The sequence below is a fragment of the Prionailurus bengalensis genome, chromosome C2 (assembly GCF_016509475.1).
Source record: "Prionailurus bengalensis isolate Pbe53 chromosome C2, Fcat_Pben_1.1_paternal_pri, whole genome shotgun sequence".
Taxonomy (NCBI): domain Eukaryota; kingdom Metazoa; phylum Chordata; class Mammalia; order Carnivora; family Felidae; genus Prionailurus; species Prionailurus bengalensis.
In genome coordinates this window covers 125,766,339-125,785,623 of record NC_057350.1, presented here as the reverse complement: position 1 = coordinate 125,785,623, position 19,285 = coordinate 125,766,339, and the positions used below count along the sequence as shown (strand labels likewise).

The following is a 19,285-nucleotide window of genomic DNA, read 5'->3' as shown; positions in this document are numbered from 1 at the left end:
GCTCAACTAGGTGGCATGTATTTATTGGAGTCTTCTCCTGGGAACGGCACAGGCTTCCGCACCTGACTCCTGTGTGAAATGGGCATGATCACTCCTGCCTCCCACTACGGGTCTGTGGATTAGAGAAAGGTAGAAAACAGCAGGCATGGTCCTTGGAGGCATATTATCTCTAGAAATCATCATCTCTGTTGTTTTATATTCCAGAACCCTTACTTCACCATGAAGGGTGCATTACACAAGTTAAAAAGTCACTTCTTAGTGATTTCCCTTAAAGCTGGCCCGGGCTGATCGAACACAGTAACTGCATTTCCTATGGCATGCATGTGATCTGTCTAGTCATTCTGTAAGTATTTTTTTGGACCTGCATTGGGTGCTGAAGCTTTTGAGACACCCAGGGAAATGAAAGCCAGGCTCCCCTCCCACTCGCCCTCTGGAGTTCCCCCACCCCCCCACCCCCGCCGTGGTGGGGAGCTGAGCCAGGCCTGGAGGCACTGACTAGGAGAGACCCACGGAACCCATAACCCAACAGGAAGGGTTCAAAGACACAGGTCAGAGGCTTGGGCTCTCAGGAGAGGAGGCAGACTGCAGCCACGCGGCAGGATGGCTGGGGTAGCTGGTGGAGAGGGTATTCTGGTTCATTTGTGCAAGCCTTGTGCAAAGGCTTGTAATTGAGACACAACCCGGCGGGTTCTGGGTGGCCAGACCCGTACCCTCTGGTTGAAGATAAAAGACTGGATGAGTAGGGACAGCTGGGTCTTGGGGAAGTTGGAGTGGCCTCCTTCCCAGTATGCAGCCTTGAGCAGATCCCTTTAACATTCTGGGCCTCAGTGTCTGCATTTGTACTAGGCCATGAAGAGGACCCAGACGGCGTGTGTGCATAAAACCCCAGCAAAGTGCCTTCTGCCAGTAGGAACATGGTGGGAAGGACTCTTGTCAGCCAAAGAGCTCAGACTGTACCCTGGGCTGCCGCCAAGGTCAGAGCCCTGAGCCCATGGCAGGGTGTGCCTCCCACTGAAAGCCCTGGAGGAGGAAGAAGAGGAAGAAGAGAAGAAGGAAGAGGAAGAGTGGGAGGGAGATGAGGAGGGAGAAGGAGGAAGGCTCAGCTGGGACCCAGGCTGGTGCCCTCACATGCTGACTGCCCACCTGCGGGGGTGGGGGGCCCCATGCCATGCCCACACGTGGGACTTGGATTCTGAAATTCACAAGATCTAAGAACAGCCCTGGGGTTTCCACTTAAACCCTCCTCAGCCACACTGCTGGCCCCATTATCCTCTGGATGGGAAGACTGGGGCAAAGCAGACAGAGGTACACAGCGCTGACCCTCTCTGTCTCCAGAATCTTTATCTCTTCTCCCTCCTTCTGCCCTGGGTGCCTGTGTGTCTGTCTCTGTCTGTCTCTCTCTCACACACACGCATGCACACACACGCACACACATGCGCACACACACACACACAGACACACACACACACATACACACATTGGCAAAACACCTCTTTTCCCACAGTGACTAATACTTTCTCTGGAATCCTCCTACCTTCATGACATCAGGCATGGGAAATGCAGGCTGAATCATAATTTCTGAAATGCATAGCTGCCCATTATCTTCAGCCTCTTTTGGAGGCAGAGCTACTGACAAGGGGCCTGTGCCCCTTCCAGGTGTATGTGTGTGGAGGGGAGGGATGAAGCCCAAACCAGACCAGGCCCAGCTCAGCCCCCATCTGCTCCTTCCTGGTTTCGTCTGCCCTTCTGGGGCCCTAAGGTTTAGAATTTCCAAGGCGCCCTCCACTCTCCTCTTTCCCCTTGGCCCCCATTCTCTATGTCCTGTGTCTTCAGTGTCTGCCCATTCATTTTTTTCTCTCCACTTCAAACACACCTGCCTTCACTGACACCCTGGTTGCCTCTGCCCTGGTCCCTCCTTCACCTCTTCACAGCTTCCCTCTCCAGTCCCCTCCCTCTTTGGCTGCCAGACTTACCCTCTCACTACATCTCTCCCCTCTCTGAACCTTCGGTAGCTCCCCAGCACCCACTGAGTTCAAACATTTTAGTGTAGGATCCAAGGGCCACAGCCTCTGGTCTCCTCGACCTCTCTCCCATCACAGACCTTTTATGCCTGCACACCAGCCTCCCCACGACTCTTTTCTTCCTGGCCTTCAGGCCGTTGCCCATGCTGATTCTCTGCCTGGAAGGCCTTCCCCAGGCCTTATCTTTTTTATGTCAAATGCTGTTCTTTTAAGGGCAGAATAAGAATCCCTTCTTGGCTAAAACCTTCCATTATCCCTCCAAGCTGAAGGGACCCCCCCCCCCCGCCCCTTCCCTAGATCTCCAATAGTATGTATCACTTTCTGTCCTGTATTATTTTTCTTCAAGTGTCAGCCCAGCTAGCCTGTAAGTACCTTGATAGTGAGATGCAGCTTTCTTTTTAACCACCTGAAGTACCAAGCAGAGCGGATAGCACTGCGTAGGTGCTCAAGAAGTAATTTGCAAATGGATGACTGACTGAATGCACCTCTTAGAGTCCCATGTGCAGGCTGCTCCTGTTCCCCAAAGGTGGGGCAGGCCTGGACGTTACCACACAACCATGTGCCATCCCTGTCCGGTTTGTGATTAGGACTATGCTAGGCTGTTTCCATGAGCTGGAAAGTTCTTTATTTTCTGGGCTCTGGAACAGTTTGTCCCTAATAAAAAGAGCTTTGTGCCATTCATGGGGGAGATTTGTCTCTTTAATTTCATGGATAATTATTGGCCTATTCAGATTTTATATATTTTCTTGAGCCAGTTTTGTTCATTTATATTTTCCTTAAATTGTCCATTTCATCAAGAATTGAAAATTTATTGCTATAAAACTGCATATAGTTTTCTTTCATAATTAAATATATATCTAGATCCATAGTCATAGGCCTTTCCTCAATCCAAAGGCTTATTAGTCTTTTTTCTTTTCTTTTTTTTTTTTTTTTTGTCTGATAAGAATTGCTAAAGGCTTTTTTTTCTTTAATTGGTCTTTTCAAAGAATCAGATTTTGATTTTTAGATATCTACTACTTTTACTTCCTCTCATTTTCTTAATTTCTACTTTCATTGATGATTTCTTCTCTCTTTGGTTTTATTTTTCTTTTTCTAGCCCCTTCATTTAAATGCTTAGTTAATTTTCAGTCTCTTGTTTTTGGAAGTGCATTTAAAGCTCTAATTTTCCTCTGAGTACCACTTTGGCCTCAAACCAGGGGTTTTATTGTTGTTTATTGTCATTCAATTCTAAATCGTTTGTAACTTCTACTTTGCTTTTCTCTTTAGAGCATTTTTGAGCAGTATCACTCTTTAAACTTTGAAGTGGATAGTTTCTTTTACATATGTGTTGCTGTTAATTTCTGATAGTTTTGCATATAGACAAAAAGATAGCTGCATATGACATCTGCTTTCAGAAATTTGTTGAAATTTTTATTGATGGCTTAATATATGGCCAATTTTTGTGACAATTTCCTGTGTTTGAAAATGCTTATTTACTGTTTGGGTGTAAAGTTTGTTCTCTCAGATGATGTTTTTAAATTTGGCATTATTGAGATCATTACTTTTGAGGGGCCAGGTGATTGCCTCTAAGACAGGCCTGTTCAGTTCTTTTTTTTCCAGATTTTTATTTAAATTCTAGTTAGTTAACATATCGTGTCATTGGCTTCAAGAGTAGAATTTAGTGATTTGTCACTTACGTACAACACCCAGTGCTCATCCCAACAAGTGCCTACTTAGTGCCCATCACCCATCTAGCCCATCCCCCGCCCCACTTCCCTCCAGCAACTCTCAATTTGTTCTCTGTATTTAAGAGTCTCTTATGGTTTGCCTCCCTCTGTTTTTCTTATTTTTCCTTCCCTTCCCCTATGTTCATCTGTTGAGTTTCTCAAATTCCACATATGAGTGAAATCATATGGTATTTGTCTTTCTCTGATTTATTTCACTTGGCGTAATACACTCTAGCTCCATCCACGTTGTTGGAAATGGCAAGATTTCATTCTTTTTAGGCTGAGTAATATTCCATCGTATATATATACACACCACATCTTCTTTATCCATTCATCAATCGAAGGACATTTGGGCCCTTTCCATAATTTGGCTATTATTGATAATGCTGCTATAAACATCAGGGTGCATGTACCCCTTTGAATCTGTATTTTTGTATCTTTCGGGTAAATACTTAGTGGTGCAATTGCTAGGTCTTAGGGTAGTTCTTTTTTTTTAAGTTTATTTATTTTGAGAGAGAGAGGGAGAGGGAGGGAGAATGCGTGGGAGAGATGGAGAGAGAGAAGAGAGAGAGAATCCCAAGCAGGCTCTGCACTGTTAGCATGAAGCCCAGTGTGGGGCTCGATCTCAAAAACCATAAGATCATGACCTGGGCTGAAATCAAGAGTAGGACGCTTAACCCAGTGAGACACACAGACACCCCTTTAGTTCTATTTTTAACTTTTTGAGGAAGCTCCATACTGTTTTCCAGAGTGGCTGCACCGGTTCATTCCCACCAACAGTGCAAGAGGGTTCCCCTTTCTCTGCATCCTCGCCAACACCTGTTGTTTCTCGTGTTGTTAATTTTAGCCATTCTGACAGGTGTGAGGTGGTATTTCATGGTGGTTTTGATTTGTATTTCCCTGATGATGAGTGATGTGGAGCATCTTTTCATGTGCCCATTGACGCCTGTTCAGTTCTCTCACAATGATCATGAGATTTGCCAATACCTACTGTATTTAAAAATCAGGTCTGGGGCGCCTGGGTGGCGCAGTCGGTTAAGCGTCCGACTTCAGCCAGGTCACGATCTCGCGGTCCGTGAGTTCGAGCCCCGCGTCAGGCTCTGGGCGGATGGCTCGGAGCCTGGAGCCTGTTTCCGATTCTGTGTCTCCCTCTCTCTCTGCCCCTCCCCCATTCATGCTCTGTCTCCCTCTGTCCCCAAAATAAATAAACGTTGAAAAAAAAAATTAAAAAAAAAATCAGGTTTTTGTACATATGTATCTTAGGCAACATTCTTATGTGCTTATGATTCATGACTTTGGCACTCCTTGATGCCATTTTATCCCATTATAAATACCCTGATTTGTCCTGTCCAGTGCATTGGCCTTGAATCCTGTTTTGTGGATGCATGGGGCTGGCATATCCTTTTTTATCCCTTAATTTTTCATCCTTCCTGTGTCATTTTGGTTTATATGTGTCTTTTGCAGTAGTAGACAAGTGGATTTTGTATTGGGTGTCTGCCTTAATAGGTGGGTTTAATGCATTTGCATTTACTATTGTTAGGCATAGTTAGAATTACGTCTGCCATCTTCTTTCATGTCTCCTTTTTTAGCTTTCATATTTTTGTGTAGTTTATTCTTGCCTTTTGTTGGATTGGTCCCATTTACTTTGTTCTGTTGGGCTTTTTTTCTTCTGATGATTAGGAACTTTTGAGTTTTATGTCTAGTGGTTATTCTATGTACAGACATGTGTTGGTGTGTGTGTGTGATTATATTTTTCTGTTAACATCTGGATGTAATTATTATCTTTAGTCTATTCCCAAATGAGGCAAGAAATTTAGTAGTAGCTTACTTTTCCCCAGCTCTGCCCCTCACAGATGGATCATCATAGATTTTAGTTCTAAACTGTCATTAATTTACTTCAAATCCTAAAATGATGTTTATTTAAACTTAACTCTTATGTTTTGCTGTATTCCTTGCTTATCATTATTTATATTCTTTCATGGACCTATTTTTCACTTTGCTGAAGTATTTCCTCCAAGAATTCTGTTAGAAAGCATGGATATAATATTACTTCTACGGCAATCAGTGTGTGAAACGACCATTTTTCCTTTCCAGAGGGTCCATTTCGATTTTCAGCTCCCTACTAAATTGGGGTTTCAAAATTCTGAACATATTTTTTCACTTATCCTAGATCTCTAGTTTTTAAAATTTTTTTTTAAATGTTTATTCATTTTGGGTGAGAGAGAGACAAAGTGGGAGCAGGGGAGGAGCAGAGAGAGAGGGAGACAAAGAATCTGAAGAAGGCTCCAGGCTCCACGTTGTCAGCACAGAGCCCGATGCAGGGCTGGAACCCACAAACCACGAGATCATGACCTGAGCCAAAGTTGGATGCTTAACTGACTGAGCCACCCAGGCACCCCTAGATCTCTAGTTTTTGTTTTGGATAATACACACCTTCAAAATCTGTGAATACATTAATTACATACCAACTGAATGTTGGGCCTTCCCATCCCTTCAGCCAAACCTGTGACATTTTCATCTGTTTTGCTGCTGGGATTTATTTAGTGTCCTCGATCCCTACCCAAAATTACACCAACTCCCATCAATTACCTTCAGCTGGCTATATTGATCTTCACAGTATGTACTCATCCCCACCAGATGTTATATTACCCATTCAGTTGTTTGCCAGTCTCCCCACTAGATTATGAGTCCCAGGAGAGCAAAGATTTGCCTCACTGATGTTGCATCTCCAGTGCCTACAACACTGCCTGGCACATCGTAGGCTTTCCAATATTTCTTCAGTGAATGAATGAACAAAATTGAGTAGACTTCACATTCATTTACTCATTCAGCTACTATTTGAGTTCTGTTTGTGCCAGGTTCCGAATAGACCAGGCCCCTGCCTCTGGGAGGTGACAGTCCAGGTGGGGCCTATGAAATGGGCAGCAAGAACAGTATGCCATGAAGGGGCTATACAGGAGTGGGGAGAGTCCCGCAGGCTCAGGCACGAGAATGCAGTGAGTCAGAGTCAGCTGGCCAAGGCAAGGGGAGCAAGAGAGGAGGGATGGTTGGGGGAATGGCACCCCAGGTGAGGAAGACAAGCTCGAAACAGACACTCCTTCAGAGCTTCTTTGTGGCAGGCGTTGCTCCAAGGGTCTAAATATTTTCACTTAAAACAACCCTTAGCATCCCCATTTGAGGAAACGAAGGCTCAAAGAAGTGAGCTTGCCCTGAATCACACTCTAGGAATGAAGAATCAGACTCAGCCCAGAATCTGGCTCCAAAATCTATAACTACCTACTCCACTGCCTCCAGGGAGAGGGCAGGTGGGTCTGAGAGTAGAGTGAGCTAGGAAATGGGAGAGGCTGGATGGTGAGCAGAGATTTGCGGGATGCTGAGGGGCTTCAGGAGGCCTAAGGGGGTCAGGCCTGTGCATCTCAGAGGAGAACCCACAGCTGTGGCTGTCACCCCTCTGAAACAGCCTGGGGGTGCGCATTTAACTCAGCAGCAAGGAAGCTGGAGGGGAATTGGCTTGAGAAGTCCATAGGGTGGAGGGAAGGAGAGGGGATGGATGGGTTGGGGAGAGACCCTTTGCCGAGATGGTGCCCTGCTCCGTCTCCCCAGCCATTCTTGTTTCCTTCCCCAGCTTCCCTTCCCATCACCCCTGTGACAGCCCCATCCTAGGGGCAAGTGATCCTGGCTCTCAGAGGCCTCTCCTTCCCCATGGCCTGCCTGCTGTCTGTCCACACCGGAACTGAGGACCCTTCCTGACCTGGGATGGCCTCTTCAGGGCTTCCCCAGCGCATGTCCTGGGCTCTCCTCCCAAGGAGCTACAAGGTGGAAGCGTTGTGTCTATTTTACAAAAGAGGAAAGGGGGTTCAGAGAGTCAGGTAACTTCCCCAGGAATCAGTCTGTAAGGGCTGCAGCAGGATCCAAGCCCAGGTGTGGGGACCCCAGAGGGGTTGTGTAGCAGAGTTGGTCATGGACTTTGTGAGGTTTTTCTGTAGACAGGCTGTTAAGGCCCAGGGAGCACAGTAGGTTGGAATCAGCAGGTCCACAAATGAGTCTCTTAGAGCCTCATACTTTGAAGTGTCTGAGGCCCTGCTGGGTCCCTTACACCTCAGCCCGGGGAGCTCATGCAGCCTCTTGTGGGGACAGCTTGTCTGGAGCCACCCTGGGGATGGCAGTGGCAGCATGGGGGTCTGCAGGCCAGGAGGGCTCCACAGTGGGGGGTGACAGCCTCTGAGTGGCCTCATCCCACTCCAGTTCTGGACACAGCCGGGCAGGAGGAGTTCAGCGCCATGCGGGAGCAGTACATGCGCACTGGGGACGGCTTCCTCATCGTCTACTCGGTGACAGACAAGGCCAGCTTCGAGCACGTGGACCGCTTCCACCAGCTCATCCTGCGCGTCAAGGACAGGTAAGGGCAGCTGGGCCAGGACCTCCCAGCCTCTGGCTCAGAGCAGGCTCTGTCTGTCTCAGTCTCTCACTGAGGCACAGAGGGGCAGAGGTGAATTCAGACATTGGTCCCTTGGGCTCCTACCCCAGTTCTTTCCATGGGGCCAAACTGCTTTCAAGCCTTAAGTCAGCCCCTTCCCATCTCTCCTAAACTGTCCCCACTGATGCCCCCAATTTAACCAAATTTTATCATGTTCAAAGAAAAAGTGAATTTCTCTCCCGTATGCATTGTAATTGGCTAAATCACATTTGACTGTGGGATTTACAAGCACCTAATTAAAGGCTGGTTTTTTCCTTAGCATTATATGGGGTAATTAAATAATTTGTAGTTTCTTTTCAGCCTAACTGGTGTTTTCAGTTAATTGGCTCTTAAAGAGGCAATGCAAAGAGAGTAAAAGGACAAATGAATAGGAAATGAGCAAGCTTTGAACAAATCTCAGTAAATTCAGAAAAGTCTAGTTCACACCAACTCCAAAGGCCAAGTATTAGTAACTTTTCCAGGGAAAGGGATACACACTCATACACACTCACATATACACATAAAGCTCTGAGACGTAAATGTGGGTTAAGCTCCTGACTGTAGGAATTTCAAAAGAGAAAACATAAATGACTCTGATATGGGAAAATATTCAGCCTTTTGGCTAACCCAAGAAATGCAAGAAAAATAATAAAGTAGTATTTTTTACCTGTGAAATTATAAATTTTTAAAAATGAAAATGCCCAATGATGTTGAAAATGCTGTAGACTGACATTTCTTTCACCTTCAGGTGGCAATATGGCCACATACGTCAATGAGGATCTTTATTTATTATTTTTTTAAATGTTTATTTATTTTTGAGAGAGAGAGAGAGACAGAGAGTGGAGGGGTGGGGGCAGAGAGAGAGAGAAGGAGACACAGAATCTGAAGGAGGCTCCAGGCTCTGAGCAGTCAGCACAGAGCCCAACAACGGGGCTTGAACTCACAGACCGCGAGATCATGACCTGAGCCAAAGTCAGACACTCAACCGACTGAGCCATCCAGGTGCCCCAAGTCAATGAAAATCTTTAAGGCAGACATGCCTTGTGATCCCACTCATCCTCTCCTGGGAGCCATCTTGATTTTGCAGCTGCCATTTATTGAATGCCAGCTGTGTACCAGACGCTGGCCCTGGTGCTCTTCCCGAGCCACTGCTGATGGCCACAGCTGCCCTGGATGGCTGGTGCATCAGCGTGGCCAGGAGATGGAAGGGAGCAGGTCTGGGTAGCCAGCCCTCCCCCACACAGCAGTCTGTCAGGGCCCTCACTGATGGTGCTGAGCCAGGAGCTTCCCAGGAAAACCCTTTTCCTCTCCCTGCAGCCAGCCTCCAAACCAGCAGTCCTGAGCCCCCCTTCCCCTGCCTAGAGATGTGGAGAGAAGGACTCTTGAGTCGGCCCCAGGGCAACCAGGGAGGCAATATGGGCTGCACTGTGCCTGAGGTGCAGCTGTGTTCCCATCACCAGGTGTGAGAGCCGTGAAACTTCATGAGCTGCTGTTCCTTTATTTCCCAGAGAGTCATTTCCGATGATCCTCGTGGCCAACAAGGTCGATCTGATGCATTTGAGGAAAATCACCAGGGAACAAGGAAAAGAAATGGCGACCAAACACAATGTAAGTTGTGTGTGTGCGTGTGTGTGTGCGTGTGTGTGTGTGTGTGTGTGTGTGTGTGTGTGTGTGTGTGTATGCGTGTGTGTGTGTGTTGGATGGTCAGGGATGTATACAAGTCCATGCCCATCACCCCTGTGGTACCTCGGGGCTCCTGGGTAGTGGGTAGAGGGCATATGTGATAAGGGATATGTTGTGAAACAAAATAGCAGACCAGAGAGAAAGCATTCTCTTCAGTCATAAGGGGCTCTGATGCGGGGACCAAGGGCCTTCAGAGTGGCCTGTGAGCTGTGGCGTTCAGGCCACCTCCTGGCCTTCAACACAGCAGATTCATCATTGGGCTGTGCAGGGATTGGCTTCTGTCCTGTTCTCTGAGCCAGCCGCCTGATTATGCTCAGAATCATCAGACGAGCTGCAGTTCACCGAGCCCCGTTCTATGACAGGTATGCCGGGAGAGAATTTAGGCCTCATAGCTGCATGTTGAGGTAGGTATCGTTATGCCCATCTTACGGCTGGTCATGCTGAGGTTTGCCCAGGCCACTCCGTGAATATCAGCAGACATCTTTGTTTTCTTTTTCTCAGTTCATTGTGATGCCCCTTTGCCCTCTGGATGTGCTGGGGAGGGGTCACTGGGCTTCGTCCCATCCCTCCCCCCCACAGGCACAGCCCAGGCCCCTGGCCTCCTTGGTCAGTTACATAGAAGTCCACTCTGCCTGCTGGGAGGTCTGCTGCAAGGTTGCCCCTTCCCCCTGCCTGGTGGGCCCAGCCGTGTGAGTAGAGGAAGGGGGCTCACTGCAAGTTACTTCTGCTTGTCTGTGCCTTCTGTGTTCATTCACATGTTCACTTAACTGTACTCTAGGCCCTGGGAAACAAACCCCTTGCTTTATGGTTCTTACATCTAGTGACAAGAGAAGATAATAAACAAAACAAATTACAGTGTGTTGGAAGGTGACATGTACTATGGAAAAAAGTAAATCAGGGAAGGGGGTCAGGAATGTGAGGTGGAGGAGGATGCTTTTCCAAATAGGGTAGTCAGGGAAAGCCTTGCTAGGGAGGGTGCATTTCAGCAAGGACTTACAGGAGGTGGGGGAGTAAGCCCCACAGACCTCTGGGGAAAGAACGTTCTAGCTGAGGGAATAATCAATGCAAAGACTCTGAGGTGGGAGTTTGAGGATCGGCAAGGCCAGCTGGAGCAGGAGTGGGAGGGGTGGGTAGCGGGAGGTCAGGTCAGAGAAGGGGTTTAAGGCTTTATGGGCTTTTACTCAGAGGGAGACGGGAAACCACTGGAGGGCTTTGAGTGATGAGTGATGAAGTCTGGCTTATGGCTGGACAGCTTCTCTCTGGTGGCTGTGTTGAGTAGGGTTGGTAGGGGCCAATCGTGGGAGCAGGGAAATGAGTTAGAGGCTGCCACAATAATCCAGGTACAGGTTAACATGGCCCAGGGTGGGACTCGTGAAAGTGGCAAGGAGGTGGTTGGATTCTGGACATGTCTCTAAGAGAGCCAACAGGGTTTGTGCACAGATTGGATATGGGGTGAGAGAAAAAGAAGGGAATGGCAGGTGACCCTGTGGTTTGGGCGTGAGCAACTTTCAAAAGACAGGAGTGAGAGTAGCTGGGCAGAGGAGACAGTAGGATTAAGTGTGTGCACGACAGGAGTTTGCTTGCATATCTGTGTCATTTACGGAGCTGAGCAGATGATCAGATGGGAATGCCAAGACAGCAGTCAGATATAGCATCTGGGGTAAATATTGGCAATCGGCAGCATGTAGATGGTATTTGAAGCCATGAACACCAAGGGAGTGGGTGTAGGTAGGGCAAGGGCCCCAAATTGAGGGACCGAGGCTGGGACATTTCAACCAGTGATGTGGGGAAGTGAGGAGGAAGCCATAAAAGGGCCTGAGTGGTCAGTGACACATGAGGGCCGAAGCAGAGCATCATGAGAGCCAAGTGAAGAAGGTGCCTCAAGGAGGAGGGAGTGATTGACCAGGACAGGGCTGCCCTGAAGTCTCCAGAGGAGAGCTGGTTCAGCAGCAGGACATTCTGAACAGAGACAGGCCTGAGGATTTGGCTCCGTTTCACAGCCTTGGGCTCCATACACTGGCCTGAGGAGGCTTCCTTAGGGCTTTCACCTTGTGTGCATCCCTCCCAAGCAGCTGGGTGGGTGGGTGCAGAGGGGAGGGTGCCGTGCAGGCAGCAGGAGCTCCATTCTGCAGATAAGCAACGCACCTCCGGAACCAGGTCTCCCCTCTCTCAGCCGTCTTTCTCCTGCGGCCAAGTGACTTATTTGACCAAGTGACTCTGCGAGCTACTCTCGATAACATCCTATTTTAGAGCTCATAAGGCAAGTTCCTCTTTAGCTGGCAAGGCCGGTGCCCCACCCTGTGCAGGAAGATGGCATTTCTTAGCCCTGAGGCTGAGTCAGAGCGTACTACCGTTTATTACAGGGTTTCCCTTAGTTTGAGTCTCCTTGCTCCTGAAACCCTAGAATTGTAAGAACCCAGAAAATGCACATCAGCCTTTTTTTTACTGGTAGAGGCAAGACGCCCAGAAAGAAGGAGGGGGGTGCCTGAGGACCTAGGGGATGCTACAAGTGATGTACTTCTGAGTGGTGCAGGGGAACAGCAGGCAGCAGTGGTCTGGGGCCCCCGGATCCATGGACTTGCTGAGCTGGCAGGGTCACAGGATGTGAAGGGGTCCCAGTTAGGTCCTGGGCCCCACTACTGGCACCTTCCCGCTTCCCCTCTCAGTGTGCACATAGAAGTGCCTTGTCCTGGCCTCACAGGGTGCCACGGGTCTCTGGCTTCTAGGTGCTAACAGGGGTGCCTGCCATGCTTGGAAGAGGCTCTGCCAATGACCTCAGCACCCCTACTTGTCTGTGGGAGGCCAGGCAGCAAGGGGAACATGCATCTGTTTCAAACCTTGATTCTCTGCTGGCCTCTGTGTGGCTTTGGGCAAGTGTGTCAGACTCTGAGCTCAGTCTCCCACTGCACAATGGAGATACTTGCTCACCGCAGACGGTTAAGGGGGGGTTCAGTGAGGTCAGGGATGTTGAGACCTGGGGGGCGAAACAGCCCACAGTCGTCTCAATCAAACAACCTACAGTGGAAGACAGTTTTCTTTCAGTGTTTTCAGAGGTTCAGAGATTTGTTGGATGACTACTTCTAAAGTCTGAGCAAGCCGTGCTTCCTGTGCCCTGACCTTGGGGTCTGGGTCAACTACGAGACCTCTGTCTGAAGCCACGGCAATGTGTGAAGGTAGTTTAGGGTATGTTCTGGGCAGTCATTTGTAACACATTCTTCCAAAGTAGCAGCTTACTCTGTCACCCCCTTACCCAGGCACTTGAACTGTTGATCATTTTTATTTTCTTCACTGGGCTTTTCTTTTTTGAAAGTGTTACAATGAAATGCCTTAGTTTTGTAACCAGGAAAAAGTGATGAAATTTACCACAGTTCTTGAGTCTGGTCACAAGCTGCTTACCTCTCTGGCCTGGGGAAGCCTGTATATTTGGTACAAACCCCACACCCTCTCCACTGATGGAGGAGTGGGCATGAATGCTTCCTGCCTTTGTGGGGTCCCTGCTACAGGAGAAGAGGTGTGCTCAGGACTGTGTCCTGACCTCATGGAACCTTCGTTCCCCTCCATGTACCGTCCCGAGGCTCAGTGTAGACATGACCCTCAACACCTGTCCTGTGGGGCCACCTCAGCCACATCTCTCCATGTGCTGACTGCCTTTCAGGCGGATGATGATCCCTCAGTATTAAACGTGCAGGCACAAGCCTTCTGTAAACATGGCTGAGCTCCCAGACTCATAGATGCTGGGGGCGGGGAGGCACAGACCGGCTAGGGGTCACCAGGGTGCAGAGTCCTGCCCATGGCCCAGCTTCGCCTCGGCCTTTCCCGCCACAGTCCCCTCTAGAGAGGGCCCAGGAAGAGGCAGAGGTCCCTTCACGGTGGAGAAATGGGCCTCAGAAAGAAAAAAAGAATGGCTTCAGATCCTATTTTAGTTTGATAAATGAAACAGTCTTTAGTCCTCAAGTATATAAAAAGATCACTTCTTTTCTATTTTTGGGGGGCTATTAAAGATCTCTATGACTAGAGAACAAGAGGGAAATGGAAAAGCTGTTGGTAAAATTTTCCAGCCGTAAGGAACAAGAAGCTACCAAAGGGCTTGAGGTTGTTGGAGCTGGGGTTCTGTGGTGGGGGAGGGTGTCTAAAGGCAGGCAGTTCCTCAGGACCTCTGAGATTTTGCAGTTTTAGGGAACAGGGCTTGGTGGACCCCCGAGCCACTTTTACCAAGTCGAGCTTTGCCTTCCAGATTCCGTATATCGAAACCAGTGCCAAGGACCCACCTCTCAACGTCGACAAAGCCTTCCATGACCTGGTGAGGGTAATTAGGTGAGCATGGCGCGCCTCCCTAGAAGCGGGGCCTCTGCGGCAGGATGGGCACCCGCAGGGCTGGAGGAACGCAGCGCTTGTTCCAAGGCCCAGGATGCACAGTTCTGGGCCTGCTTTGGATTTCTTGTACCTCCATTCATTTCTTTTCCCTGCCCTTCCCACCTGCCTTCCCACACCTGCCCTCACTCCTACTACCTGTGGGGGAATCCAGAAGCCTTCCTGCCAGTGGTGCTCACTCAGCCTCCTCTCTGGCCTCCCCTAGGCTCTACAGCTCAGGCTCCCTGAGGGCAACTCCCTCCCCCTGTCTGGGGTTCTCCCCACACCACCGCACCTGTCAGCACCACAGACAGGTCTGTCTCTTCTTTCCCACCCTGACGCCAGAGCACCCTGGGACACGTCACCTGAACAACCACCGTTCTAATTCCTAGGCTCAGGGGCGCCTGGGTGGCTCAGTCGGTTGAGTGGCTGACTTCGGCTCAGGTCATGATCTCGCAGTCTGTGAGTTCGAGCCCCACGTCGGGCTGTGTGCTGACAGGTCAGAGCCTGGAGCCTGTTTCAGATTCTGTGTCTCCCTCTTTCTTACCCTCCCGCGTTCATGCTCTGTCTCTCTCTGTCTCAAAAATAAATAAATGTTAAAAAAAAAAATTTTTTTTAATTAAAAAAAAACTAATTCCTAGGCTCAAATTTCTAAAGCGAGGCACACGAGCCTCCTTTCCAGACTGCACACACTGCCAGTCTGCAAATATTATCGGAAATCCTGGTCCGTGGTCTCGCTTGCATTCCTTTGCATGGTCAGGGTCCAAGCCCTAACCACCTTGTGCTTAGAGGACTGAACCAGCCTCCTGGCTGCTCCCCTGTCGCCCATCTGCCCACTTCCGAAATCTGCAACATGCAGAACAGCCTACCCAGTGGCCCTCAAATATCTAGCACGTAGTGTGAGGCCATGTGCTGGTGAGCTCGAGCTACGAAATCACACGTGGGGCTCTGACAGAGTGCTCCCCACCTGCTACCTCTCAGCACCCCCAGGATACACATCCACATGCATGCACTCACATACACACGCCTTTTGTCCTCATTCCCCAGCATGGACTGTGATAGTACAGCCCTTACTTTCTTCATGCTTGAAAAAATTTTCCCATGGGCCTCCAGTTAGGATATGCTGCCACACCATGGGCGGGTGATGTCTTGGTTAGGGACCTGTCGTTCTAAGGGCAGGTTGCAGACATAGGAATGGCTACCAGAAAACATGTAAAGAGCTTTTGTCCTCAGCTGACCTGTCATTTTTTTAAAAATATGAAACACAAAAATAGAGGCCAATACTGTATAACATATAATGTAGTTTATGATTTAAATAATTGTAGCCACAGCATGATGTCAGGAATTCTCAGCAGTAGGAGGACAGGCTTTGCACTGCCCTCTCTGCCTTCCACTCTCTTTGTCCCAGAGACACTCTCCAGGCCAGGCCCTCCAGCAGCATCCAGAACAGGCCCACCTGGTACACAGGAGGGTGGGGCAGGGAGAAGCTAAGCCCATTCTGACTTTGTTTTTCTGCCTCTCACTGTCTCAAAAGGCAACAGATTCCGGAAAAGAGCCAGAAGAAGAAGAAGAAAACCAAATGGCGGGGAGACCGGGCCACCGGCACTCACAAACTGCAGTGCGTGATATTGTGACGGGCCTGAGACCCTGGCCACAGTGACCGTGAACTGGCCGGCCCTCGGGACCCTCCACTGCCTAACCGCACTGAAAACCATTTCTAACCATGACCCTTGGCCCGAGGACCTGGCATGGGAAGGGAGAAAGGGAGGGTGGGCAGGAAGGAGATATGCTCCGGCTTTGCCAAAAGGGCACAGGCTTTCCCGTGTCTCGTAAGAGACTGGGAAGCAGCGCTAAACAGAAGCAGCACCCAAGCCCCTCGCGTTGACTCAACCCGGTTCCTCCCCGTCTCTCTCAGTGGCTATGTTGTTTCTTTGAAGTACACAGTATTGATTTGACATTGAAGGGTGTACCTCAGACAAAGTACCAAACAAGCCATGATCAATTCCCCGCTGGCTCCAGCCTCCAACCCAAAGTGTCTGAGCTTGGGTGTCTTTTTTAGATTTTTAAATTATTTTAGTGATTATTATTTTATTAAAGGGGTCTGTGCCCACTGACTGGTGGAGCTTTAAGTCTTCAGCAGGCCTCTCTGAGAACTTGTCTGGAATGTTGTTGTTGTTGTTGTTGTTGTTTTTAACTGAGTTTTTCCCAGCAGTGCCAAAACTCAGCTCAACATGGAAGTGGAGGGACCGAGAGCCTGGAAGTTAATGAGGACTGTGGCTGGAGGCCTCAGGATGAACACCCCACTTGTAGCCTCCAAGCTGGAGAGAAGAGAGATGCATTCACCCAGAAGGTTCTGCTGTGTTTGAGGGTGTAGGTATTAGGAAATGGAATTTTATTTTGCTGAGCGGAGAGGCTGGCACAGGCGTGTCAGTTTTAAGAAGGTTTTTTTCTTATCCTTTTTAAATGTATAAATTAAGCTGATTGGCTTTGCAGAGGGGTTCATTTACTTTTCAGATAGTGCAGATTCCATTCTGTGCTCTGAGGGCTCTCCCAAATCTGTCTCTTCCCGCTTTCTCACGGCCTGTGCTGCCTGGTGCCTCTCGGATACAGACCCACTGACATGGGCATGTACATTTCAACACGTCACAGTAAGCTAATGTGGGCGCCATCCAGAAAACTCGAGTTCGTGCTGAATCTTAACCAAAAACGATCCAATACTGTTATTACTAAAACAGCAGCAAGACCTGAAGCCATTTTCCCTTTGAGTCCACTGACTGACTACTACTTCTTAAAGCCCAGTAAATGAGCAAACCCCTCGAAGCATTTGCAAACTTAAGATTCGCTTGCCTTCCTGGCACACACTTTTCTTAACCTCTCGGATCTTAACTATAACGTATAATTAAAGGAGAAAGGAGGATTGGGGTGATGCCATGGCTCCCATACACCTATGTCTGCAAGGGGACACTCCCCCAGCATCCTGACAATGCCACTTCCCTCTCGGGTGCTTCTGAGTGATTCAAAGGCTGGGTTTTCCCAGCCAGGGTGCTTGTAGAGACAGCAAGAACAGCAGCGCACCGCTGAGAGGAGGTCGAAAGACCAGGCAGCACAGCTGACGACCTTCTTTCCCCTGTGATACAAGTCAGATCACTAGGCAAACTAGAACAGCCCCAGCAAGTGGCCTGGCCACTCTGTGGAGGAAGAAACCTTGGGAAAGTGAGCACCCAACTGGACATGACACACCTGGATTCTTCTCTGGTTTTGAAAGTGTGCTGAGTTCCTAACTCAGCAAGATCACCAGCCCCAGGGGCCCACCTGAGGAGTGATTCTGTGTAGAATGAAATAATTGGGACTTTTGTTAATTAGAAAATCAAACTCCTTTATTTGTCTAAAGGGGCCTTTTTGGTCTGACCCTAAAAGGAAAGAAAACAAAGAGCGTTCCAGATTGAGCACTTCAGGGTGTCCCAAGATCCTGTAGTGTTAATGGACATTTTAAACACTAACAGAACAAGGCTCTTTCCAGCCCTTATGCTCCTCTGAGCCGAGTCTGCAGCAGCCCGTGTGCGGACGAGACGAGGAGGCGGCAGCAAGATGGGGGGAAGAAGTAAGGACGGAGATGCTCCGTGGCGAAGGGGTGGTAGGCAGCGGCCGCTGCTGGAAAACTAGTGGGCACGGACCACCTCTAGCACACCCCTGCCCCCTGCCCTCTGCGGATCCTGTGACTCCACGGCTGCACTGAGTGGGGGGTCCCATTGGAAGCTGATCGGCTGACATAGAATGAATTCCTTAGCCACGAAGGTCACCAGACAAAGGGGTTCCATCTGCTTCTGATCCCAGCAGTGCTCCTGCCCACCTGGCCCCATCTTCCAGAACATCCTTCCTGCAGTCAGCCCACAACTCAGCTCTGTTCTTCAAGGGGGAAACTGGTTAAGGAAAGGCCGCCTGCTGCTGAGTCTGGGGTCAGCCTTCATTGTCCATGACCTCGTGTTGCCCACAGATAAATAACACTTTTAAAAGACAGGTCTGTGTTTTAGAGAACTGTGGGCCCTTATAGCAGTGAGGGCTTCCAGATAGGCCAGAATGGAGTGTACCCTGGGGCATCCCCAGCACAGTACCTCTCCATGGCCACATGGCAGAGTCTGTCGGAACATCAGGTGGCCATGCTACTCTGTGACTGAGGAGCCCAATGGGGCTCATCTTTGGTGAAATTTTCGTGTTTCCACTGGTTTTCCAGACCACCTGACTAGTGCTACCTTCACATCTGGAATACACCCTTCCTGAACCTCCCCACCCCATGCCTTTGCCCCTGTGTGCTCTCAGATTTCCTCCTAAAATTTTGACAACCCCAATTAGAGGGCTACTTTTCTCTCCAGCAGGTAATCTTAGCCATCTTCCCGACCCCTATAGCCTGGGGCTCTGGCTACTGGCTTCTCCTGTACTTTGCCACACGGGGGTCACTTGGATGGCTTTTCTTAGGACTTGGACCCACCTCGTGTTGCTTGCTGTGGAGAGTGCCTGGGAGCCGAGTGTGGCCTGTCTCACTTTGCCAAGAGATGTGACCCACGAACACATGGCAGCTCTGACCCAAAGGCCCCTCAGACATGTGACAGTCAATCTGGAGCCACAGACAGAGTCCTTCCATTAGCAGCCCATTGGGTTAGAAATTCCATGTTGGGTTTACTTAGAACAAAAGATACTTGAATTGTTGAGCGCCCATGAGCGCACAGCTTCTGCTACCCAGTATTACCGGATGGCCATTGTTGTGACAGGAGAGTGATGCCTGAGGGTCTCGACGATGCTTGAGCTTTTTATGTAACTTTTTATCAAGTCTTTGTGTAGCTCAACCCATTAATAAAGAAAAGAAGAGCAGTTGTCTTATTTCCTCTTATTCAGATATTCCTGAAGTTTTGCTGAGGACATTATAAGTTGCCTGTGTCTGGCCCAGAGCACATTCTTACAGAGCAAACCTAAACTAAGGAGGAGATCACTGGTGGCCGTGAGGAAGTGTCTCCTTCCTACCTGGAGCCAGAGGATGAGGGCAAGTGAGTGGGGTGATTAGAGACCTAGCCTCT

The 19,285-nt window shown here is 49.1% G+C and overlaps 1 protein-coding gene across 6 annotated transcripts in view; it reads left to right on the top strand.

The window, feature by feature from the left end:
* Window positions 1–19,082, top strand: part of MRAS (muscle RAS oncogene homolog) — a 55,401-nt gene extending 36,319 nt beyond the window's left edge. For 4 of the 6 annotated variants that reach the window (XM_043595307.1, XM_043595308.1, XM_043595310.1 and 1 more), the window contains 4 exons: window positions 7,973–8,126; window positions 9,692–9,791; window positions 14,101–14,180; window positions 15,751–19,082. In XM_043595307.1, coding sequence (XP_043451242.1) covers window positions 7,973–8,126; window positions 9,692–9,791; window positions 14,101–14,180; window positions 15,751–15,850 — 434 coding nt within the window. In that variant the 3' untranslated portion in view covers window positions 15,851–19,082. Of the gene's footprint in view, window positions 1–204; window positions 344–7,352; window positions 7,544–7,972; window positions 8,127–9,691; window positions 9,792–14,100; window positions 14,181–15,750 lie in introns of all 6 variants that reach the window. The other 2 variants (XM_043595311.1, XM_043595312.1) reach the window with 2 other exon arrangements.
* The last annotated feature ends 203 nt before the right edge of the window (window positions 19,083–19,285 follow it).